The sequence below is a fragment of the Hippocampus bargibanti genome, linkage group LG11 (genome assembly GCF_051943395.1).
Source record: "Hippocampus bargibanti isolate YZ-2025 linkage group LG11, ASM5194339v1, whole genome shotgun sequence".
NCBI lineage: Eukaryota > Metazoa > Chordata > Actinopteri > Syngnathiformes > Syngnathidae > Hippocampus > Hippocampus bargibanti.
Window position 1 is genome coordinate 7,533,995 of NC_142744.1, and position 22,318 is coordinate 7,556,312.

The following is a 22,318-nucleotide window of genomic DNA, read 5'->3' on the forward strand; positions in this document are numbered from 1 at the left end:
CTAAAAACAAGATTACATACCCAAACATACACACACACACACACACACACACACACACACACACACACACACACACACACACATTCCTTCACCTAATAACATCAACTTTTGCGACAGAGGAAAATCTATATTTCATCTGCGAAGCTGAGGTTCTGGAGCGCACGCAGAGTTTGTTTGTCATTAGGCCTAATCCCTGCGGCTCACCTAATCAAGTTGATGTGCGGGTTTTCGTTTTTTTTCCATGTCTGTGTGCACCGTACACAGAGGGTGAGACGGGCCATCGGCCGAATCGTGCAAACACACACTCGAGGCTGAATTAAAAGGCATCGATTGGACATGGCGTGCTCCCACGCACGCATCAAAGCTTACCTTCAATCAATGGCTAATCTATTTGTTTGTCCATTTTTTTTACGCATCTCAATTTCAAATCTCTTTCAAATACTCATACTTTAGAAGTTATGGAAGCGAAACTGCTCTAATATATAGTAAGTAGTGTTAAGCAGCGTTTCTGAACGGGTACAATCCATGAATTACCTTGACAGTTTTTTTGGGGGGATCTGAGTCAGGCATCAAACAACTCCTGACACATTAAAGGACAACCGACGCCTCCGGACAAGTTGCGTCCATAATTTGTAAAATCAATTCAAATGACTTCTACTGAGCTCATTTTACAAAGATTCCACTGCATATAGCTATATTTTACATTTTAAGACTTGCGCTGAATATTCAGGAAGTCTTGTTTTCGAGTTGATGATGATGCCTGACGTGATGTCACGTCTGGACCGCCCCTGACTGAGAAAGCGACACACAATGCATTTTGGGTACTTTGTTTGGTCTGAAAACTTCGTGTTGATGTCGAAATTAAAAGGAAAACACATAAATAACGCGATGGTGAATCGTTGTGTGTTGCACCAAGACGACTATTTGATACTAGTTGACACAAATTCCCAGCAGACAAATCAGCCCATTTCCAACGGAGCTTGGGCGCCATTTTGTGCATATTCTGGGCGCTACATTGGAGTCCAGATGCAAAATGAGACGGAAGGACTTCTTTAATCGATTGCAAATATTTATGCTATCCTCTTCAGAACTATTTGAATCATATTCATAACTGGATGAGTAACAAGAAATCATTTTCTCCGAATCTGAAGAAATTGTTTTGATTCTAGAGCAAGGCAAGACGTCCTGGCATGACGTCAAGAACAAGGGGGCAGGACCTTCTGAAACTGAGGTCATTTTGAAGCAGTTTTGGGACACTTTAAGTCATTTTTATTGGTGTTTTTCATTTGACTAAAAATATCTGCTTGTGTGTTTTGGGTATTTTAGATGCTATAAAACATTTTTCTGATGTCAGTTCGGAAACAAAAAAATGGTGTCAGTGTCCCTTTAAAGTGTGGTGATGGAAAAAATGTTGATTTCATAGTTAGATAGGCCATGATGTTTTTGCTCAGGTTTGCTTCATGTATTTTAATGTGAAGGTTGCTTGAGGAACGTGCACGGTAAGCCCAAGATGATCCTAACGATTCGATAATATGTCAACATCCAAGTAGTTCCCACAGTGGACCATTACGATAATTCTGCCAGAATAAATCCCCCATTTGTCGTGACCAGCCAACCTCTCCTGTGGGCTAAATTGTACTTGGTTATCAATTCCAATAAAAATCTGCAGAGGTGTACATAGATTAGCGACGGAAGAGCGCTAATGAGGATCAAACCACAGCTCACCTATAAGTGCGATTAAAATAATTGGCAACGAACAACACCAAAAATGACACATAATCAGACTCTGTCCCTCTGCGTTTTTATTCATCAGATTGAAAACCCCCTCGCGTCTGTTATTTCCCCTCTGTCTGCCGTCATTAGCAACTCTTGTCCATATAATGAACGAGCTCTGTGGCGACCAATCAAAGCCAGACAAAGCGGGGTCATCTTCTGAAAGCGGTGGCGGTTCAGTCGGCGCGACTAATTTGCTTCTTTGTTCCTGCGTGTATTTCATTTGAAACGATGGGAAGGATCCTTTGAGCCTTTTCAATGCGCCACACACACCATGAAAAACAAAACACAGCCTAGAATGGTGTGGCGGGCCATGGATTTCGCTTTCTCGGTCAGGGGCGTTCCAGACTTGACGTCACGTCAGGCATCGTCATCAACTCGAAAACAAGACTTCCTGAATATTCAGCGCGAGTCTTAAAACATAAAATATAGCTTTATGCGGTGGAATCTTTGTAAAATACGCTCAGTTGAAGTCATTTGAAGTGATTTTACTATGGACACAACTTGTCCGGAGGCGTCGATTGTCCTTTAAGACAAGTTTCAAGTCATTCTTGTTCTATGACCTTCTCACCAACAATCCCTTTACTCAAGGTCAAAGGCAGCAAGCATATATTGAAATTCAAATACGCCTTGCCTCTCTTGCTTTGTGATCATGAATGTAGCATACCCTATTGTGTTGACGTCTATACCGCAGTGCTGCCGTGCCAATTCCATCCCCGGCGTAGATGACGAGCCTACGTGATGCACAACTCCCCTGAGCTCATCTCCAAAAGCAAAATCAGGATGAGGCATGGGAGCAAATTTCAATTGAATCGTCCAGAACAGTATGTGGAGCTTGGTAGATAAAGAGCTCTATCTACAGGACCCCAAAACAGCCTCATCACTAACATGAAAAAAAGCATTAGTCTTAATTAAGCTTGAATAGGAATGACAAACACACCCACCCTGATAAAAGCCAGTGTCTTGACTTGGCATTTGCTCTCTAAAGAAGCATAAGTGAATAGCACGCTCGCTCCCGTTCACAATACACGGCCGAGAATCAATCCCCAATACGCTTGAAGTCTGGTCATGCCCTCTTTCCGCTTCCTGTAGCTATCAGCGGCTCCAGCAGAGTGGAGAGGGACCTTTGCAGTAAAAAAGGGGAAATCTGATAAGGACCGCCTTGCTCGGAGCTTTCACGGCGATGGTCTCCTGGGATGTTAGTCGCAATTGTCTCTATTTCGTGACTGGCTCTGTATGGTGAGCCTTTCAAAAAAAGTACACGGGTGAGGTGCCATGACGTAGCCATACATAAAAGGGGGATGATGAGATTCAATAACTTGGTGTTAACTGCACCGTATATTCAATTGAGTCTGCGCAGGCATGCATGTGGGAAAGAGATGGCGGCCATGTTTGGCCACGAGACAGACGGTTGTGTTGGTCATTACTGTCGTCGCTCCATTGACTTCATCTACCTTGGGAGGAATGGCTGGTCAGCACCATCTGGATTCATGAACAAGCACATATATGGCAAGCGCCAGACATGGTCGTTTGCATGTCTCGTCAGTCACGAAAATTATCTCATGGCGGACATTTCCTTGCTTGGTCACTCTCTCGGTTTCTTTGGGTTTTCTCCAGGGAGGAAACCGGAGGACCAGGAGAAAAGCCAAAGAAACCGAGAGAGTGACCAAGCATGCATTCATTTAGACAGACATACAGACACACACACACACACACACACACACACACACACACACGCACACACACACACACACACACATAAGCACGCATATACACAGACAGACAGACATAGACAGACAGACATAGATGCCAGGAATGCTCTTACTTTTGTTTCTGTCTACATTTATTTCTGATCAGACACTTGAATCTGGCAAAAAAAAATCCCAGAAGGCACGAGATGGAAAAAGGTGAGAATGGGAAACATCCAGGTGGGTCTTAACTGTACATGTAGGACCGCAAAGATTGAAGAAAAGTGAAGTGGACTAAAAGAAAAACGACTCAAAAGCTGTGATTATCAAGCCACATGCATGTCGTCCTGACAACAGCAAAATGGACAGGTCAAAGATGAGGAAGAGGAAAATCTCATGTATTTTGTTCTTCTACTTCTTTCTTTCCTTTTATCTCCTTTGCATAACTTTGCTGATGTGAAATGTACATTTCTCCACTGGGAGACTGACAAAGATAAATCCAATACATTCCAATAAAATAAGAGACACTTGAGGTTTGGTGAAGGGGAAAAACAATGACACCGCTGAAAGCTTAAAAAGAGTTTAGCCACACTGGAGCGGAATATTACCTTCTCATTATTTCATCTCCGATCAAGTGTTGCAAGTTTAAACATCACCTGAAGGAACATTTTTCCCATTTGCATTACTCAGCAATGACCCTGTTGACAGAGCATATACATTTATTCTAGCGGTGCTCACAACTGCACCTTCATCACTCTTGACTCATTTGTATTCGTATCAGCTGAAATCTCCCTCTTCACTTTCCATCTAAGCTTACAGCCTGTTTGTTTGTTTTTTTTTCTTTGGCTTTTTTATCTTTTTCATGCTCTTCTTATCCTCTCCGTTCTTCCAACAATCACTTTTTTTCTGGCCCCTAACCCTCTTTCCCTTTGGAGCAGAGCTGACATTGGACTTGAGGTCAAAGAGATGGGCAGTCATGCTCTTGCTGTCGAATGGGCTTTAGATACAGCGGGGAGACACCCAAGGGAAGCCTAACTCATTGGCTTTGGGCTCTCCACCGATTCCTATTTTTAATCGAAAGATACTTCAATTTATGGAAACGCAAGACAAAGCCACAAACTCACACTTACTAGCGAGCTTTAATTCAGCCATGGAAATGTTTCTAATCCTCGAATTACAACTTTTTTTTAAGGACCAAATTCCCTTCGAGCCGGATGAGCTTTCACAGTGGAATGTTAAGCACAATTGAAATGTTCACTGTAGATGAATGCTGAACTCTGACGTTGAAAATAAGCCTACAAAGGTCGTAGACGTGAACATGAGAACTATCACACAAACACACACGTACACAATTGACTCCAGTATAGCTGGAGAAATTGATGCAATGGGGCATCCTGTTGACGCAGATGTAAGATTTCTGTGATGCTCATAGAAGTGAACTGGAAAATATTCCAGCTAAAATGATTGCGTTCGGTAAAAAAAAGTACTTTGGACTTTTTTTCTAGGACTGTGGAATGGCACGACGTGTTCCGCAATGAAGTGTGACGGCTGGAGCCATTGCGGTCGTAGATTGGTAGTATCTATATTGTGCCACACTGCCCTGGTGTGGCCATAGTTTGTATTGCACTGAACGTCCTTTAAATCAAAAACAAAAAAATAATAATAATAATAATAATAATAATAATAATAACACATTTTATTTCTAAGCGCCTTTCAAAACTCTCAAGGACACTTTACAGTCACAGGATATTTTTTTTTCTTTTTCTGCGGGTGAGCGGCAGCAGCCATTCGCACCAGCGTTCATGGAACCCGGAAGTAAGACAAACTCACGCCACGAATGAGTGTGTAGAAAAAAAAATAGTCCAATGACTACCTGTTGGTATAAACTGGTGATGTAAAATATGGATGAATCAAATATAGTTTTATATAGTATATAGTATGAAGTATATAGTACAGTATATGTTTTTTATAATATCCATCAAAAACGTTGTGTACATTGATTATTTTGTAACCATTATTAAAACAAAATTAAAAAAAAACATTTTAACATAAAAGCTGGTTCAGGACATACCAGTATACATAATATATTTCCTGCTTGAGCAGTACTTTTGGAATGGACCTGTTACAGCCTCAGGTTACAGGATAAGGTTACCAAAAAGGACACCAGCCTATAAGCAGGTGTATCACTTTACTTTGTAGACTTCCGAGCTGCAACAGGGTCAAAATAACAAATGTAATCGGGGGAATTTGATTATATATTTGCATTACTAACCTTTTCAGCATTTTACCATCGTTAGTCTTCCTTCATGGCCGACATCACAAGGGTTACCCCTTCCCTTAGTGGAAGGGCTTCAGGACTGCGGACCCTTAAGGAGAGCTCTCTCAAAGCTGGGGTGGCGTTGGCCGACGACAGGGTGGACTTTCTCCGAGAGCAGGTCGTCTGTGTGCTCCGCGTGAAGACAGATAAATGGAACCGCTTCATTAGTGCAGAGGAGAATCAGCAAATCATTTTTGATTACCTGGACAATATTTGGAGCAATAGGCTGATGTTCTTCATAGGACCTGGAGGTACACTACATGCAGGAAATAATCAGGTGAAATACATTAGTAGTCATTGGATGATCTTTTTTAGGTCAACAGAATTATTAGAATTAAATCATGAACAGCCTCAGAGGTTCAAGAAATTCCACGACAGTACGGTATCTAATTTTAACAAGGCTTCGTTTGAGTTTGTTATGACTTATGAAGCATAGCGGCAGGAATCTAATGACATTTTTATCAACATGTGTATGTTTCTGTTTAAAAAAAAGGCAATTAAAAAAGGCCAATATATAGCTTGCTTTTTCCCCCTACACTGTTTGACATCGCAATTCTCGAAATAAGTCCCAATTTCTTCCTGGTGATTTCAATGCAATCCTGTTTTTTTCATGTGTGAAGACATCACCTCCATGGAAGAGCAAAATATTGTGCATTCTGAAGAAAGGCGTAAAGAAAATCGCTCGCCTAGGATTCCGAGAACAACTGCGCTTGGGGGAAGTACCAGGATACCCGATGGAGCACTTACCAATTGTCATCTCGCAGGTGTGCAGTGAGCTGGTGGACGGACGTATAAAGTTTCCAACTCTTCTTTTGCAATGAAGAAGAGCTGGCTAAAGTCCTGACATCACACTGTGTGTTGAAAAACTATTTATCTTCATCGCTGTCTGTGTGTCTCTCTTTTTTTGTAATTTACTTTCTGCTAAAAACATGCTAAGGTTGAGAATTATGTACTACTTCCTTGTAAAGTAACAGGGATGAATACCCTCCAACCCATAAACCCTCTGCAATGTAAACACTTGACCTCCTTTATGGTTATACGACAGAATTCTGATGTGTGGCTACCTAGCCAAGCATGTAACTTACCTTTCGGCTATTCATTGGCGTGACTGCTTTGGAGAGCAACGTTGTTTGGTCTTGAGTGCATGCATGTCACAGAGAGAAGGTGGAAGAATGAGGGGGAGAAACCAGAAGGATGTTATATCTATGGTCAAGGGTTCTGTTCTGGCTTGGCCAGTTTAGAGTGCCTCATTGTCTTAGTAGGGTAAAATCCTGAGAAAAAAAAACAGCGTAAACGTCTGTGTACGGTCTCAGTCGTACAGGAGTGGTCCATCGATGAAAAGGTTTCTTCAGCCGTCATTGCCGGACGTTTCGCGCCTCATCCGAAAAGCTTCGTCAGCAAACTAAAATTTGCTGGTAGCTCTGGCCCTATGTACAGTAAAGTCTCGTTATATCGATATCGGATATATCGATAGTCCCGGTTATATCGATACTATTTCTATGCACGCACGGAGAAAATTACATGCGCGCAGGGTCGGATATATCGATAGTCCCGGTTATATCGATATTTTTCGGACTCCCAAGAATATCGATATAACGAGACTTTACTGTATATCCCTAAAGTACAAAGGTGGCGGTGCAAGACAGCTGCTTTGATAGGTCCCTTCTCTAAGGCAACTCTAAGTCTGAAGAAACTGGGGTAAATTTGAAGAAACTGGGGTCAACAGAGGCTTTAAGTAAATATCGTTATTTTTGTGACTCGGTTGCGTTAGGGTATGCACAATGTGTTTGCAGGTGCTGGCGTGTGTTCTGTCGAACAGTCTGAACCATGAGGAGTGGCCTCAGGTTGTGTCGGAAGACATTCACCGACACCTGGAGAAGCTAAGAAGCATCGTAGTCACGCTGAGAGGACGCGCTGAGGGGCGGACTCTGCTTCCCCTTCCCCTTTGTGTGGAGAGGGTACAACTTGAGGAGATTGGACTTGGGTTGGTGCACCATAGCCTAAGAACATTTTAGAACAGTTGTCTGAGAAACAATGATTGTTTTCATTTTTGAAGTTGAGATGCTGATCCAGTAGTTTTCCTTCTCCATCCTTCAGGCCACCAGTTGGAAGTTTGTTATATTCCATAGAAACACTGATTGTTCAGTGGTCTGGACAAATATGGAACATCCTAAAGAAGGACTCTGGAGCAGTGCTGCTCCAGGATGACCATCCTGGCCCCAATGCGGAGCTCCAGTTCTGGACCTCACAAAGAGAAAATCTTTTGGGAATTCAATCTCAGGTACAATCGCGATCTAAGTCTTTGACATTTCTGGAGCACACTTCATGTGACAGTCCCGGTTAACGTTTACAGATTCAAAGTCCCCAAGTGAAGCAGATCATGGAGATCTTGAGAAGGGTCAAAAGCAGTTATCATTCGTCCTTCCAAGACATCTCAGTCAAAGTCAACGAAGGTGACTATCGCGCTTCACCGCTTTGAATATCGAGTCATATTCGGAGTCTTTGTTTGTCGTCGCTGAGGTTGGTGGAAGGCTTTCGAATGATCTTATGATCATGTAAACGCTCGCGTATGTCGCAGCGGCGCTGGAAGCCGAGGACATCGATCTGTACCTGCGCCCTTTGAAGAGGTTGATCAGCAGCTTGGAAGAGACAAGTTTCCCGCAGTTGGACACTTTGCTGCCTCCTCTCCTCCACACCCTCTGCCTCATCTGGAGTCGATCTCTGCACTATTGTACGCCGCAACGCATGGTCGTCATACTGCGGGAGTTCTGCAATCTGATTCTGGAAAAGGTACGGCCATAAATCCTGTCTGGAAGTTGTGAAGATTTACAAGGTCAAGAGTCTTTACTCTACAGGCGTTTGCATACCTGATCCCAGAGGAGCTGTTTAAGATGGAACTTGAGGAAGGGCAGGAGCGAGTCCAAATGACCATCTATGTCCTGCGCACGTTCAAGCAGCTGTTTCACGTTCACCGGCAGAAAATTCTGAAATATTTCCAACATGGCCAGACCGTCAAGCTGTGGGACTTTCCTACTTCACTTGTGTTCCAGCGCTCTGACCGCATAATGGAGAGACTGCTTATGATTGAGGTACGATGGGGGAAAATGACCTTTCGTTGAAACATAGCTGTGCACAAGCGTGCATATGTTAACCCTTTCAGGTCCTAAAAAGCTTAAAGGACAACGGACGTCTCCGGACAAGTTGTGTCCATAATTTGTAACATCGGTTCAAATGACTTCTACTGAGCATATTTTACAAAGATTCCACCACATATAGCTATATTTCACGTTTTAAGACTCGCGCTGAATATTCCGGAAGTCTTGTTTTGAGTTGGTGACGAGTCCTCAGCCTACGTCACTGAAGGAACGCCCCTAACCGAGAAAGACATACCTTGCATCACCTCAATGCATTTTGCGATACTTTGTTTGGTCTGAAAACTTCGTGTTGATCCGTGTTGATGGCGAAATTAGAAGGAAAACACAAATAACGCAATGGTGAATCGTTGTGTGTTGCGCCAAGACTTCTACAGTGTATTTGATGTTCGCTTACAAAACGTCCCAGGAGACAATTTCCACTGAGCTTTGTCGCCATTTTCTGCCTTTTTTTGGGTACTGTGAGTACTAAAGAGTTTGTCACTACATTTCTCTCCAGATGCATCAAAATGACCTGAATAAATTCTTTAATCGATTGCAAACGTGTATGCTTTCCTCTTCAGACTATTTGAATCATATTCATAACTGGATGAGTAACAAGAAAGTCTCTTTTCCGAATCTGAAGCCATTGTTTTGATTCTCAAGCAAGGCAAAACGTCTTGGCGTTACACCACAAACAAGGGGGCGGGACCTTCTGAAACTGGCCACTTCCGGGTTCAATTTGAAGTAGTTTTTGGACACTAAGTCATTTTTATTGGTGTTTTGCATTTGACTAAAATATCAGCCTTCATGTTTTGGGTATTTCAGATGCTATAAAACATTTTTCTGATGTCAGTTAGGAAACGGAAAAGTTAGGAAAGTTAGAAAAGTGATGTCGGTTGTCCTTTAAGGCTTCTGCTTGAAAGCAAAAACAAAAAATAACTGGAAAAGCCTCCCAGAACACATCAAGTTTACTTATCACAAAACCTGACATTTGAACAGAGATGTGTATACTCATAGTTTTTCTGTTTGATTATGTAGCTTGTGTTTGCTTTGCGATCTATTCAAACCATTTGAACATTAGCTTGAGCTGATCTCATAGGAGCTGTTTGCATCAGCACTGGATTTTTTAAAGCTAGAAAAGGTGGAACTCGGTGGATCCAGAGGCAAGATCCTCAACGAAATGGTCTTCGCCATGAGTGAGGAGTTTCAAGACCGCTGGCGAGCCCTTACAGAGAGCAAATATGACCCCTTGGACTACACGAATGATGTGAGGTTTCCTAAGATTGTTGACCGTGTTTTTGTTTGGACAATACTGACAGCAAACATGATCAAATTTGAAGAATGTGGAGAAAGATGTCCTTTCTGATCTACAGGATTTTATTCATCAACATGGGTATTTTATGGAACAAAACAAAGACTTTGACCACAGACTGGGAACTGTCCTCAATTTGGCCTTTCAGCACTCACAAAACCTCAAATCTACATTTAAGGTCTGTTTCATTTGTTTTGAATGGATTTGAACATTTTACATTCAACCAATCCTCATATCTTTCTTGATCCAAGGCTGGATGTCAATAATGTTGTAAAGTGAACCAATGGCTTTGATTCCTCGTCAGCTTTTGCAGATTTTCGGCAACCTGCTGGAGAGGCCCAAGATCCATCACCTTTTCTCTCCAAACTACATTGCCTTATTGAACATGTTCAACCAGGAACTGAACCACTGCCAGTTTCTATTTAGTCAACACAGAGATGGGGTGAGACGATATTTATTTTTTTCATATTATGAATAGTCTTTAAAAATGAATGACGTGAGGTAAAAATACAAAATCACGTGACCAAGCAACAGTTTGATTTATTCCAAATTCTCATTCTCATCTCATTTTCCGTAGCGCTTATTCCTCATTAGGGTCCCGGGGGTTGCTGGAGCCTATCTCAGCTGTCTTCGGGCACGAGGCGGGGGACACCCTGAATTGGTTGCCAGCCAATCGCAGGGCACACAAAGACATACAACAGTCACTCTCACACTCACACCTAGGGACAATTTGGAATGGTCAATCTGCCTGCCATGCATGTTTTTGGAGTGTGGGAGGAAACCGGAGGACCCGGAGAATACCCACGCGTTATTCCAAATTGTATATATATATATATATATATATATATATATATATATATATATATATATATATATATATATATATATATATATATATATATATATATATATATAGATAGATAGATAGATAACCTATACTGCCTTGATGCCGAACAACTGTGTTGAAGTGATATGAAAGGCCTACTTTAGTCAGTGTCTAATAGCAAAAAAAGTGTTTTTCCACCATTTTGAGTTAATTATAACCCAGGGTAAACTGCTTTTTTTCTTGTTGTAGATTATCATTGTAAGACTCATTGACTTGGATAACGAAAGATGCAAATGAATCTTGTGTCTTCCAGATTGCGTCGGGAAATGTTGTTCTTGGGAAAAATATGCCCCTGGTGGCCGGGAGACTGAAATGGTCACAGGAGCTTCAATGTCGCATCTTGAACAACAGAGGCAACCTTTGCCGGCTTTCTCACATGTATGGACCAAGGACTCTGTCATACGCACAGATCTACGAGGAACAACACAGTTGTATTTATAAATGAAGTGTTTCTGTCCTGACATTGCAGGGCTTTGGATGGCGCCGAAGCTGACGCAGCCCTTAGCAAGTGTGAACGTCTTCTGGAAGCTTTGGAGCAGCAGGACCAGGAGATTTTCTCACAATGGAGTGAAGGTCTAGAGGAAATCTGTCAAATGAACTTGGAGGAACCCTTGTTGACTCTCGACAGTGACACAGGCTTGTTTCACGTCAACTTCAGTCTAGCCGTAAGCACAAGAATATCACACACTGTCCAATTAGCATAACTTAAGTTTTGGAGTTTTGGAAACTCCAATTAAAGGACAACCGACGTCACTTTATTGTTTCCTAACTGACATCAGAAATCTTTTTTGTTTCCTAACTGACATCTAAAATACCCAAAGCACACAGTATGATATTTTTAGTCAAATGCAAAACACCAATAAAAATGACTTAAAGTGTCTAAAAAGTACTTCAATTTGAAACCGGAAATGGCCAGTTTCAGAAGGTCCCACCCCCATGTTCGTGGTGTCACGACAAGACGACTTGCCTTGCTCGAAAATCAAAACAATGGCTTCAGATTCGTAGAATATGCTTTCTTGTTACTCATCCAGTTAAGAATATGATTCAAATAGTTCTGAAGAGGAAAGCATACATGTTTGCAATCGATTAAAGAATTTATTCCGTGTCATTTTGAGGGGGAAATGTAGCACCGAAAAGAGGCAGAAGAGGGCGGCAAAGCTACGTGGAAAGCTCAGTGGAAATAAGGCTGAATAATTCCTTACAATTTTTGTCAGTGAATATCAAATAGATGCTCGGTGCCACACACAAGGATTCACCATCGCGTTATGTGTTTTCCTTCTAATTTTGCCATCAACACAGACCAACACGAAGTTTTCAGACCAAACAAAGTATTGCAAAATGCATTGAGGTGATGCAAGGTATGTCCTTTCTCGCTGAGGGGCGTTCCATCAGTGACGTAGGGTGAGGACTCGTCACCAACTCAAAAACAAGACTTCCGGAATATTCAGCGCAAGTCTTAAAACGTAAAATATAGCTATATGCGGTGGAATCTTTGTAAAATACGCTCAGTAGAAGTCATTTGAAGCCATTTTACAAATTATGGACACAACTTGTCTGGAGACGTCGGTTGTCCTTTAAATGAGATGTATCACAAGGGTTGTAAATTTTAAAAACAAGTCTTGAAAAAAAAAAGACATTGCCCCCCCCCCCCTCCCCAACTTCACGTCTCGTCTGATAGTTTGCAGATTTGCACATTTTGTAGTGGAACTGAACCTCTGTAATATTTAAGAAAACTCAACTATTTCCTGATCCAAAACCAGAGCTCTTTTCAAAATCATGAATACATTGAATTTGTTATTGTCTGCAAGGGAAAAAATGCGGTTTCCCAAACTATTGAGGCATCTTTGGGCAAATCAAAACATTTTGGAGTTGGAGTCAAATGTAAATGTTCCAAACGTACAATAGCTCAGTAGCTAAAATGTGTGAGTGTGTGAAAAAAAACAACAGAAATCCATCCTGAATTACTGCTTTACAATACCTCAACCTACCTCCAGTTGAGATCCATGCTCAAGGAGGTGAAATATTTGGCAATGCTGAAGACCCAGAACATTCCCAAAGCGGCCCTGCGGCTCTTCTCAAAACATGAGCAACTCTGCCTGGTGAGTTTCAACTGTCACCTGTAATATATTGAATAATACTTATTAACCGGGAACCTTGACTTCACCCGATTGCCCCCTACTGTGTCCTGCAGCAAAGTCAGACCCTAATTTTGGTGACCCAGTGGTACAACCAGATGCAAAGCACTATCCTGGATGTGGAACTGGGACTGGTGAAAGATGAGATGGAAAGTACCAGGCGACAACTGGATCCAGCCCTGCGAGAGCTGACCTGGGCACAGGATGACGTGTGGGACTACGTTAAGAGCACAAGAGACCTCGTCCAGGTTGCCATTGCTTTACTTTGACTGCATTTTTCCACCAGGGATCTTTTGGGGTGAAATGGAAATATTGTTTCCTAGGTGAGGTTAGAGAAGAGACAGGATACACCCAGGACTGGTCACCAGCAAGACACAGGGCACATACAGATAAACAATCATTCATATTTACGATCTCGTTTGCCATCCCCAGAGCCTTTGGAGTCGTGTGCGTAAGAGCAGAGCCAACGTGGAGGCCATACAGACTCTCATGGAGAAATTCAGCCAACGAGCATACTTTACAAGAAAAGGTCGTGACTCTGCTCTTCTGCTGTTCTCGGACATTGATGAAAGTGTTGCCAAACAACACACGCTCATCAGTAATGCGGGCAAGCGAATACACATGCTTGTGAAGGTATATGACATTAAGACAAGCAGACCAAAAACTCGCAAGTTGTTAGGGAAATAGGGCTTTTGAGGGAAATTTCAGGATGAACCTAAAATACACGCCAATTCATCCAGGTGAATCAAGTTTGACCTTCTCTAAAATGCCAAATGTACATTAGCTACTGTTTAATGTTTCTGTGCTTTATGTCCTTTTTCTCTGTGCGTTTGGTTCATCCTAAAATGTCACCTGAAAGCCGAACATCACTCAGAAATACACATTGTGTTGAATTCTGCATTTAAATTTGATTTTTCAAGGAGAACCAATCACTTCTGGCTGTGTCCGACTTGAACAGCAGCGAGTGGCGGACCTACACCAACTACGTGGACCACCTGATCCTGACAGGCTTCTCTCGCGCCATCCAATTCTCTTTACAGTACCTGCTGGACAACACGGACCCAGCCCAACTTGTCTACCCACTCTTTGAGGTGCAGTTGGTGCTGAATGGCAGTGAGATGTGCTTTAACCCCTCCTTAGACCACAGCGAACAAGGCAACTTTTTGGAAATTATGGAAAAGATGATTGCCAATATTCTCAATACGGCATCATTTATCCCCAGAGTGGCAAAGCACATGCATCGCGACGATTACCAGGTCAATATTTGCATCCTTCTGAAAGGGTTATTTTACACATCAGTCCATTGGTCACAGTCCTTTCTCCTTGTTGTCATGCAGAGTGACATCAACGAAATGAAAGATTTGTCGGAAATGCGTTACGCTTTAGGCGTGCGCGCGCGTGCTGCCATCACCAAGGTCGGTATGTCTGCTGTCTGTTTTCGATGCACCCGAGGCTAACAATTCACTCAAAAAATGTTTTTTTAGGTTTGGGAATATCAAGAATCATTCAACAGCTACCGACATCTTTGGATCGATGACAGGTGAGAATGTGGTGCAAAATTTCTCAAGGTCATGATTTGCAGACTGACTTTGGATTGTGAAATTCGCAGGTCGGAATTTATGAGCCAGTTCCTGATGTATGGCCACGTATTAAGCGCGGAGGAAGCTGAGCTGTATGCAGACGGTGAACTGAAGAAGAACCCACCTACCCTGGAAAACTTTAAGAAGCAGGTTATTATTACTACATGGTGTTTTTTTTTTTTTTTAGTTCTACTACTTAAACCCAATCTCTCTTCCATTTGCAGATCAATCAGTTTGAATCCCTCCATGAGAGCGTAAGTAAGATGGAAGATGGGAGGGTGTTTTGTGGTTGGTTGCAGCTGGACATGAAACCCTTCAAGCGCACGCTGATGAATGTCATCAAGAGATGGAGTTGGATGTTCAAGGAGCACCTGCTCAACCACGTCAATCAAAGGTGACACAAGCAGCGTACAATTTTTAAAGCCAATGTTGGTTTTACGAGCTGAGGGAGTCATTTTTCCTTTGGTTTGAAGGCTTTTGTTGGAAAACAAATCCAATGTTTGTAAAAATGTACACTGTCCCCAAAAGGGTTCAGTAGTTATGTGATACGGATCCTCTAATTTTATTTCAAAATCCCGTCAATACCGAGACCGCTTTTAATTCCCCGCTCTTCTCTACTCTACAGCGTGAGGGAACTGTCGTCTTTTGTCCACGACACAGACCAAGGTCTTTCCAACAATTTATCTGACGGAGACTATGCTGGCCTGGTGGACATCATGGGACACCTCATGGCAATGAGAGACAGACAAATCAGCATCGAGCATCACTTTAAACCTCTCAAATCCACAGTGGAGCTGCTCAAGGATTACGGGCAACAACTTCCGGAGAGTGTCTACAGACAGCTAGAAGTTAGTACACAAATAACACCCCAGACTTGCTTTTTTGATTTTGTTTCATGGTAGCATTTCAAAATATGTGAGGAGTAGCATATGTCTTTTTGCAAAAGCCTCCATGAGGAGCTCAGTGCTTTCACCGGTGGTGTTCGTCGCAAACACATATCCAGCTCCAAGAAACTCGCCTTATGACAGATTTAGTCTAATAGTCTCTCTTACTGGCACTCAAACATACAAAGGGGAATAAGAACATCTTGCTCATCTGCTTTTATGCAACACTGCTGAAATGTCGGTTGGTGTGCCATGAGCAAGCAAGAGTCAGCTTGCAAAAACTGTACATTCCAAGCAGTCAAGTGACTGTGGCCTTAAGTCTGTCCAAATGTGATCTGGAACATCTGCCATACATGCTTTAAAAATCACAAAATATCGTACATGCAGGAGCTACCAGAGAGGTGGAAGAGTTTAAGGAAAATCGCGTTGACGGTCAAACATGAAGTGGCGCCGCTGCAGTCGAACGAAGTTTCAGTTATCCGCAGAAAATGCGCACGGTTTGAGGTGAGTTCAAAGTTGAGCTAGCCACACTCCCCGACGCACATACATTTAATACATTTAAACCCTTGTCCCCTTTATGAATGCTATACAAATAACTGGCACTGATACACGTATATTTCATCAGTATTGCTGATTTCATTTTTTTAGGTCAAGCAGTATGAATTCAGAGAGCGGTTCCATGATGAGGCAATTTTTAAGATCTCTACGGAAGAAGCGTACAAACAAATCGATAAGGTGAGCCGTCGCACTTGCTGATCCTTGCTAATCAAAATCAGGTTATTTCTCGATATCTTGTATATACTATACCATACTATACTATACTATACTATACTATACTATACTATACTATACTATACTATACAACAGTATTTGACGCGTCTTACTAAGCGGGACCACTTAATGGATTAAATATATATGTACAATTGTAGACAAACAAAAGAATTCAATGTATGTCTCCAGTCAGATCAAGCAGTCGCCGCAATGGAGTCAGAAATGAAGGCATTGCAGGACACCGCCGATCTGTTTGAGGTTAGCTTCCCTGACTACAAGCAACTACACCAGTGTCGCACGGACATCATCCATGTCAAAGCAGTGTGGGATATGGTCGTTTTTGTCAAGGTATGAAAAGAGCAAACACATTTGAGGGCCACAACACATACTCAACACGTTCCAGACAAAATGCAGTATTTTTCTCTTACAGAGTAGCATAGAAGACTGGACCAAGACACCCTGGAAAGAGACCAACATTGAGCAAATGGATATGGAGCTTCGACGTTTTGCCAAGGTACAACGTCAGTCGATGACGTATACGTGATAAACAATTGAGAGAGGACCTCTTGTTTGTTGGAACTTTAAGGAGATGAAGACGCTCGATAAGGATGTGCGTTTGTGGGATGTCTACGGGGGTCTGGAGTCAATTGTTAAGAACCTCCTGACGTCTCTCAGAGCGGTCAATGAGCTGCAGAACGCTGCTGTCCGCGAGAGACACTGGCAGCAGCTAATGAATACCACCAAGGTATCTGTGCCTCATTGTCTCATTCTTAACGATGGTTCAATGGAATCAATGATGTATTGAGATGCTGTAGTTAGTCAGAGTTAAGCCACGAATGGGCTGCGTAGCAAAAACTGAAATTTGATCCTGTTTGTCCTGGTTCGCAGGTAACATTTGTGATGGGAGAAGACACGACTCTTGGAAATCTGTTGGAATTACAGCTTCATCGTGTGGAGGATGAGGTGAAAAATATAGTGGACAAGGCGGTGAAAGAAATGGCAATTGAGAAGGTCAGCATTTCCATATTTCACAGTAAACACTTGAAAGTAAATTCAAGGAGTGGGTGCGTTCTAAGTTCTGAATTAAGATGATACAAAAATACTCCACAGAGCTCATCCCAGGTTCAAGTTGCAGTGGCACTAGCATAAATAGGGAGGACCAGATTTTGCTGTCCATAGCTTTGTCATCCGTCTTCCCCTGGGGAATCCAGAAGTGTTTCCAAATCAGCTGGGATACAAAGTGTCTCCACTATGTCATCCTCATGGTCTTTTTTCAGGACATGCCCGGAACACCTCACCAGGGAGGCATTTAGTTGGTATCCAGGAAACATGCCTCGAGTGCGTTATCTGGCTCATATCAAAGCTTAGTTGAGGCTTAGATCAACCAGTAAATCAAGAGCTTTACATTCTGGCTCAGTTCCCCCTTCACTAACACAAAACTGCAAAAACCTGAGAGGTAACGCTTAGACCACCAAACTAAAAGCCCTCTTTGATGACTTTGGTGTAAAAAAAATGTAATGAATCGTCTTTGAGATAAATTAGAGCATGTAGAGATGTTTTATCAATATCCCTCTCAAGGTCACAACATCGAACAGGGAGCGACTCTTGTACATCTCACTATACCTTCTCTTGTGTTTGAGATAAGTCATTCAAGAAAGACAAATGTCTATTTTTGTCAGGTTTTGTCTGAGATAAAACAAACATGGAGTTGTATGTCATTGTCCTATGACACACACACCAGTACTGGAATCCCTCTCCTCAAAGCAAATGAAAACATGATTGAAACACTGGAAGACAACCAAGTAAGCATCCATCATGTTGAATGAGTTGCTTTGACAACCATGACCAAAAAAAACTGACATGCGGAATTTCTCTTCAGGTGCAGCTGCAAAACATCCTCTTGAACAGGTATGTGGAATATTTTCAGCTGCAAGTAAGTGGATGGCAGAGGAAGCTGATGGTGGCCGATCTGGTCATCTCCTTGTGGATGTCAGTGCAAACGACCTGGGCCCATCTCAATAGCATCTTCACCAACAGTCATGACATCAGTAGCCAGCTGGCCAGCGATGCTGAGCGCTTCCGAGGAATTCACAATGACTTTCAGGTACTCGATGAACGCAACTGACCACAGGTAGGTCTACATTTATCCGCTTGATGTATAGTATTTTAATTCTGTTCCCCAGAGTTTGATGAGCGAAGTGGTGCAGAACAGTAATGTCGTAGAGGTGACAAACCGGCCTGGCTTCCAGGAGAACCTGGAGGCACTGCAGCAGAGAATGTCTGTGTGTGAGAAGGCCCTGGCAGAGTACCTGGAAACCAAAAGGCTCACATTCCCCAGATTTTACTTTGTGTCTTTCTCTGACTTGCTGGAGATTGTCTCCAAGGGAACGCAACCCAAACAGGCAAGAGATGAAATCCAATAAAGTGTTTCGAGAACATGTTCGAAAATGCAGTTCCTTCTATTACAATTCATTAACATGCCAGGTGCAAATATTTGAACAGACAGATACTATATTATATACAGTAAAGTCTCGTTATATGGATATCGGTTATATCGATAGTACTGCTTATTACGATACTATTTCTATGAACGCAAGGAGAAAATTTACATGCCGCAGGATCGGATATATCGATAGTCCGGTTATATCGATATTTTTTCCGACACCCGAGAATATCGATATAACGAGACTTTACTGTATTCTTTATCTTCAGTGAGGAACTACTAATATTGCCATAGCCATAAAACAGAAGAGTACCACAGATTCATCAATGAAGTCTTCATAATGTTATATGAGTGTTTGGAAGTAATCGAATTAATCCTGTGTTTTTCAGGTGACCAAACACTTGCTGAAGCTGTTTGACAACATAGCAGATCTTCGCTTCAGGAAGTCACACAGAGGCGAAGGAACAGCGGTGAATGAGGAAGCAGTTGCCATCGGGATGTATAGCCGGGAGGGGGAATATGTTCAATTCACCGAGCCATGCGTCTGTGAAGGACAGGTCTTAAATGCCACATTTGATTGAATACAATTAGCAATTAAAAAGTAATGTTTGTCCGATTTTATATCCATTAAAATTTCCATTTTGTGTTTGTTTGCGCAGGCTGAGTGCTGGTTGAGTGCCCTGGAGAGCGGCATGCGCCGGACCATTCAGAAGGCGATCCAGGAGGCGGTAACCGCTTACGAGGACAAACCACGTGACGTTTGGTTGTTTGATTACCCTGCACAGGTCCCATAAAATAAAATGTGTGCAACATGTCTTTGATTTAATGTTAAAAATTCACCATTTTTCTTTTTCTTCCTCACGCGTTAGGTCGGGTTGACTGGCAGTCAGGTGTGGTGGGCCACAGATGTGGGGATTGCATTTTCAAGGATGGAGGAAGGATTTGATACAGCGCTTAAAGAATATAATAAAAAACAGGTTGACAAAAGATGAGAAGAAAAAGAAAATGTTTCATTTATTTATTTTCACTACAAATTATCATTTGTTGATTTGCCAGATCACACAGCTCCACTCACTGATCCACATGCTGCTTGGAGATTTGACACCGGGAGACAGACAGAAAATTATGACTGTCTGCACCATCGATGTCCACGCCCGAGATGTAGTGGCCAATCTCATAACTCAAAAGGTTTAACGCTAAAATAAGATCCATGCAAATGAATGGTGTTTCTTCAATTTATTATTGTTTTGTATTGGTGTTATTTTTGCAACGCACAGATAACAACAGGACAAGCCTTTGCATGGCTCTCCCAGTTGCGCCATCGTTGGGATGATGAAACGCGACACTGTTACGTTAATATTTGTGACGCCCAGTTCCGCTTCAGTTATGAATACCTGGGCAACACCAACAGGCTGGTCATCACTCCTCTCAACTGACAGGTACCAATAAAAAAGACAAGATTGACACCATCATGCATTTATTTGTTTGTCAATATGATTATTATTAAGTCATAGTCTGCAGTGCTAAACAACTTCATACATTACACAGCAAGGTTTTAAAATTAAACACGCCCCCTGTCAGGTGTTACATAACACTGACCCAGTCCCTCCACCTGACTATGAGTGGCGCCCCTTCTGGGCCAGCCGGGACTGGTAAAACAGAGACGACAAAGGATCTGGGACGCTCTCTGGGCATTATGGTTTTCGTGTTCAACTGTTCAGAGCAAATGGACTACAAGGTAACGCTGACTTCAGCAGCTAGATGCATTTTGACTTGCAATAATCTCAAGCGTTCACATTTTTGGGGAAATATTTAATTTGATCATTTCATCAAAATATCGTGACAAATATTTTCCAACATGTGAACGGAAATTCAAGAAAAGTAAAAGTGTCATTTTTGTATTTGCTGTATTCTACTTCTCCAGTCGATTGGGAACATTTATAAAGGTCTGGCCCAGACTGGAGTGTGGGGCTGTTTTGACGAATTCAACAGGATCTCTGTAGAAGTATTGTCCGTGGTGGCTGTGCAAGTCAAAACCATACAGGATGCGGTGCGGAACAAAAAACACAGGTAAATGCAGCTACAGCAGGAGGGTCTTACGAGCACCTTGGGTTGATGTTATTCAATGCAACGTTGCATAAGTATAGGTTCCATTTCCTTGGAGAAGAAATCGAACTGAAGCCAACGGTGGGAATCTTCATCACTTTAAATCCGGGTTATGCAGGCAGGGCCGAGCTCCCAGAAAATCTCAAGGCTCTCTTCAGGTCAGTCACTCTGATAATATTTGAAGTCCTAACATACGTAGAATCTATCATAATATGGTTTGCTCACAATTCAGGCCTTGTGCCATGGTGATCCCGGATTTTGAGCTGATCTGCGAAATTATGCTCGTGGCAGAGGGCTTCATCGACGCTCGGTTGCTGGCACGCAAGTTCATCAGCCTCTATACGCTCTGTAAAGAACTGCTGTCCAAACAGGTGTACATCTTTTTACTTGAATCCATTCAACAAACGTGCGCCTGGCAATCAGCATGATTTTTTCCCCCTGGATCAGGACCATTATGATTGGGGCTTAAGAGCTGTAAAGTCCGTTCTGGTGGTGGCTGGCTCACTGAAGCGAGAGGAACGTAGCAGACCTGAGGAACAGGTGGGTATCAATGTGGCTTCTTTGTCCAGCACCACATCTTCTCAGCCATCTGGTTTCAGTTGATTCAAGACCAAACATACTTGGCTATTTTACCATCCAATTTCATTGACTTGCTTAAGCTCTGGTTGGAGATCTTGGTTGCAGTAGTTCTTATTGGTCGTTTCCTGCCCGCACCTCAATGTCCAAATACCACTTGAATAAAAAAAAACAGATCTAAAAAATGTCTTAAAACAGTTGACGTGATGCCAACAGCGGTATTTCTCTCCTCAGGTGCTGATGCGAGCTTTGAGAGACTTCAACCTTCCAAAGATAGTGACCAATGACGTGCCCATATTCCTCGCTCTTATTGGTGACCTCTTCCCACAGTTGGATGTTCCCCGTAAGAGAGACCCTGAATTGGAAAACGCTGTACGACATTCAGTCAGTGACCTGAGCCTTCAGCCCGAAGAAAACTTTATATTGAAGGTACAAATGGGTGCACTCATTTTTCATACACTTTTTTGGATCTCGGGTAAGACAGATTGTATTTCAGATAACTTTGAACGACTACCAGATTGGTTGCCAGCCAATCGCAGGGCACAAATCAACAAGCAGTCGTACATACTTACATTGACACGATGCGAAAAATTTAAAGGCTACAGAACTTTTCTTGGGTGATTTGGGAATGTGAGAGCATGAGGAGTACATGCAAATACCAGTACTACCAAATGCAATATTAACCCTTTAACAGACAATGGTTTCTAAAGTGG

The 22,318-nt window shown here is 42.4% G+C and overlaps 1 protein-coding gene across 1 annotated transcript in view; it reads left to right on the plus strand.

Annotated features, from left to right (window-relative positions):
* The first annotated feature begins 5,767 nt into the window (after window positions 1-5,767).
* Window positions 5,768-22,318, plus strand: part of dnah9l (dynein, axonemal, heavy polypeptide 9 like) — a 35,890-nt gene continuing 19,339 nt past the window's right edge. The window contains exons 1-40 of the mRNA XM_089008665.1: window positions 5,768-6,055; window positions 6,399-6,542; window positions 7,572-7,762; window positions 7,876-8,059; window positions 8,132-8,231; window positions 8,357-8,568; window positions 8,634-8,867; window positions 10,012-10,179; window positions 10,529-10,666; window positions 11,364-11,488; window positions 11,580-11,775; window positions 13,105-13,209; window positions 13,302-13,493; window positions 13,678-13,878; window positions 14,166-14,501; window positions 14,583-14,660; window positions 14,730-14,785; window positions 14,855-14,975; window positions 15,050-15,219; window positions 15,451-15,673; window positions 16,097-16,213; window positions 16,358-16,444; window positions 16,670-16,828; window positions 16,911-16,994; window positions 17,067-17,225; window positions 17,369-17,491; window positions 18,160-18,282; window positions 18,360-18,584; window positions 18,664-18,882; window positions 19,313-19,480; window positions 19,583-19,708; window positions 19,793-19,900; window positions 19,980-20,111; window positions 20,201-20,354; window positions 20,498-20,661; window positions 20,848-20,993; window positions 21,071-21,187; window positions 21,262-21,400; window positions 21,477-21,569; window positions 21,840-22,034. Coding sequence (XP_088864791.1) covers window positions 5,768-6,055; window positions 6,399-6,542; window positions 7,572-7,762; window positions 7,876-8,059; window positions 8,132-8,231; window positions 8,357-8,568; window positions 8,634-8,867; window positions 10,012-10,179; window positions 10,529-10,666; window positions 11,364-11,488; window positions 11,580-11,775; window positions 13,105-13,209; window positions 13,302-13,493; window positions 13,678-13,878; window positions 14,166-14,501; window positions 14,583-14,660; window positions 14,730-14,785; window positions 14,855-14,975; window positions 15,050-15,219; window positions 15,451-15,673; window positions 16,097-16,213; window positions 16,358-16,444; window positions 16,670-16,828; window positions 16,911-16,994; window positions 17,067-17,225; window positions 17,369-17,491; window positions 18,160-18,282; window positions 18,360-18,584; window positions 18,664-18,882; window positions 19,313-19,480; window positions 19,583-19,708; window positions 19,793-19,900; window positions 19,980-20,111; window positions 20,201-20,354; window positions 20,498-20,661; window positions 20,848-20,993; window positions 21,071-21,187; window positions 21,262-21,400; window positions 21,477-21,569; window positions 21,840-22,034 — 6,300 coding nt within the window. The remainder of the gene's footprint in view (window positions 6,056-6,398; window positions 6,543-7,571; window positions 7,763-7,875; window positions 8,060-8,131; window positions 8,232-8,356; window positions 8,569-8,633; window positions 8,868-10,011; window positions 10,180-10,528; window positions 10,667-11,363; window positions 11,489-11,579; window positions 11,776-13,104; window positions 13,210-13,301; window positions 13,494-13,677; window positions 13,879-14,165; window positions 14,502-14,582; window positions 14,661-14,729; window positions 14,786-14,854; window positions 14,976-15,049; window positions 15,220-15,450; window positions 15,674-16,096; window positions 16,214-16,357; window positions 16,445-16,669; window positions 16,829-16,910; window positions 16,995-17,066; window positions 17,226-17,368; window positions 17,492-18,159; window positions 18,283-18,359; window positions 18,585-18,663; window positions 18,883-19,312; window positions 19,481-19,582; window positions 19,709-19,792; window positions 19,901-19,979; window positions 20,112-20,200; window positions 20,355-20,497; window positions 20,662-20,847; window positions 20,994-21,070; window positions 21,188-21,261; window positions 21,401-21,476; window positions 21,570-21,839; window positions 22,035-22,318) is intronic.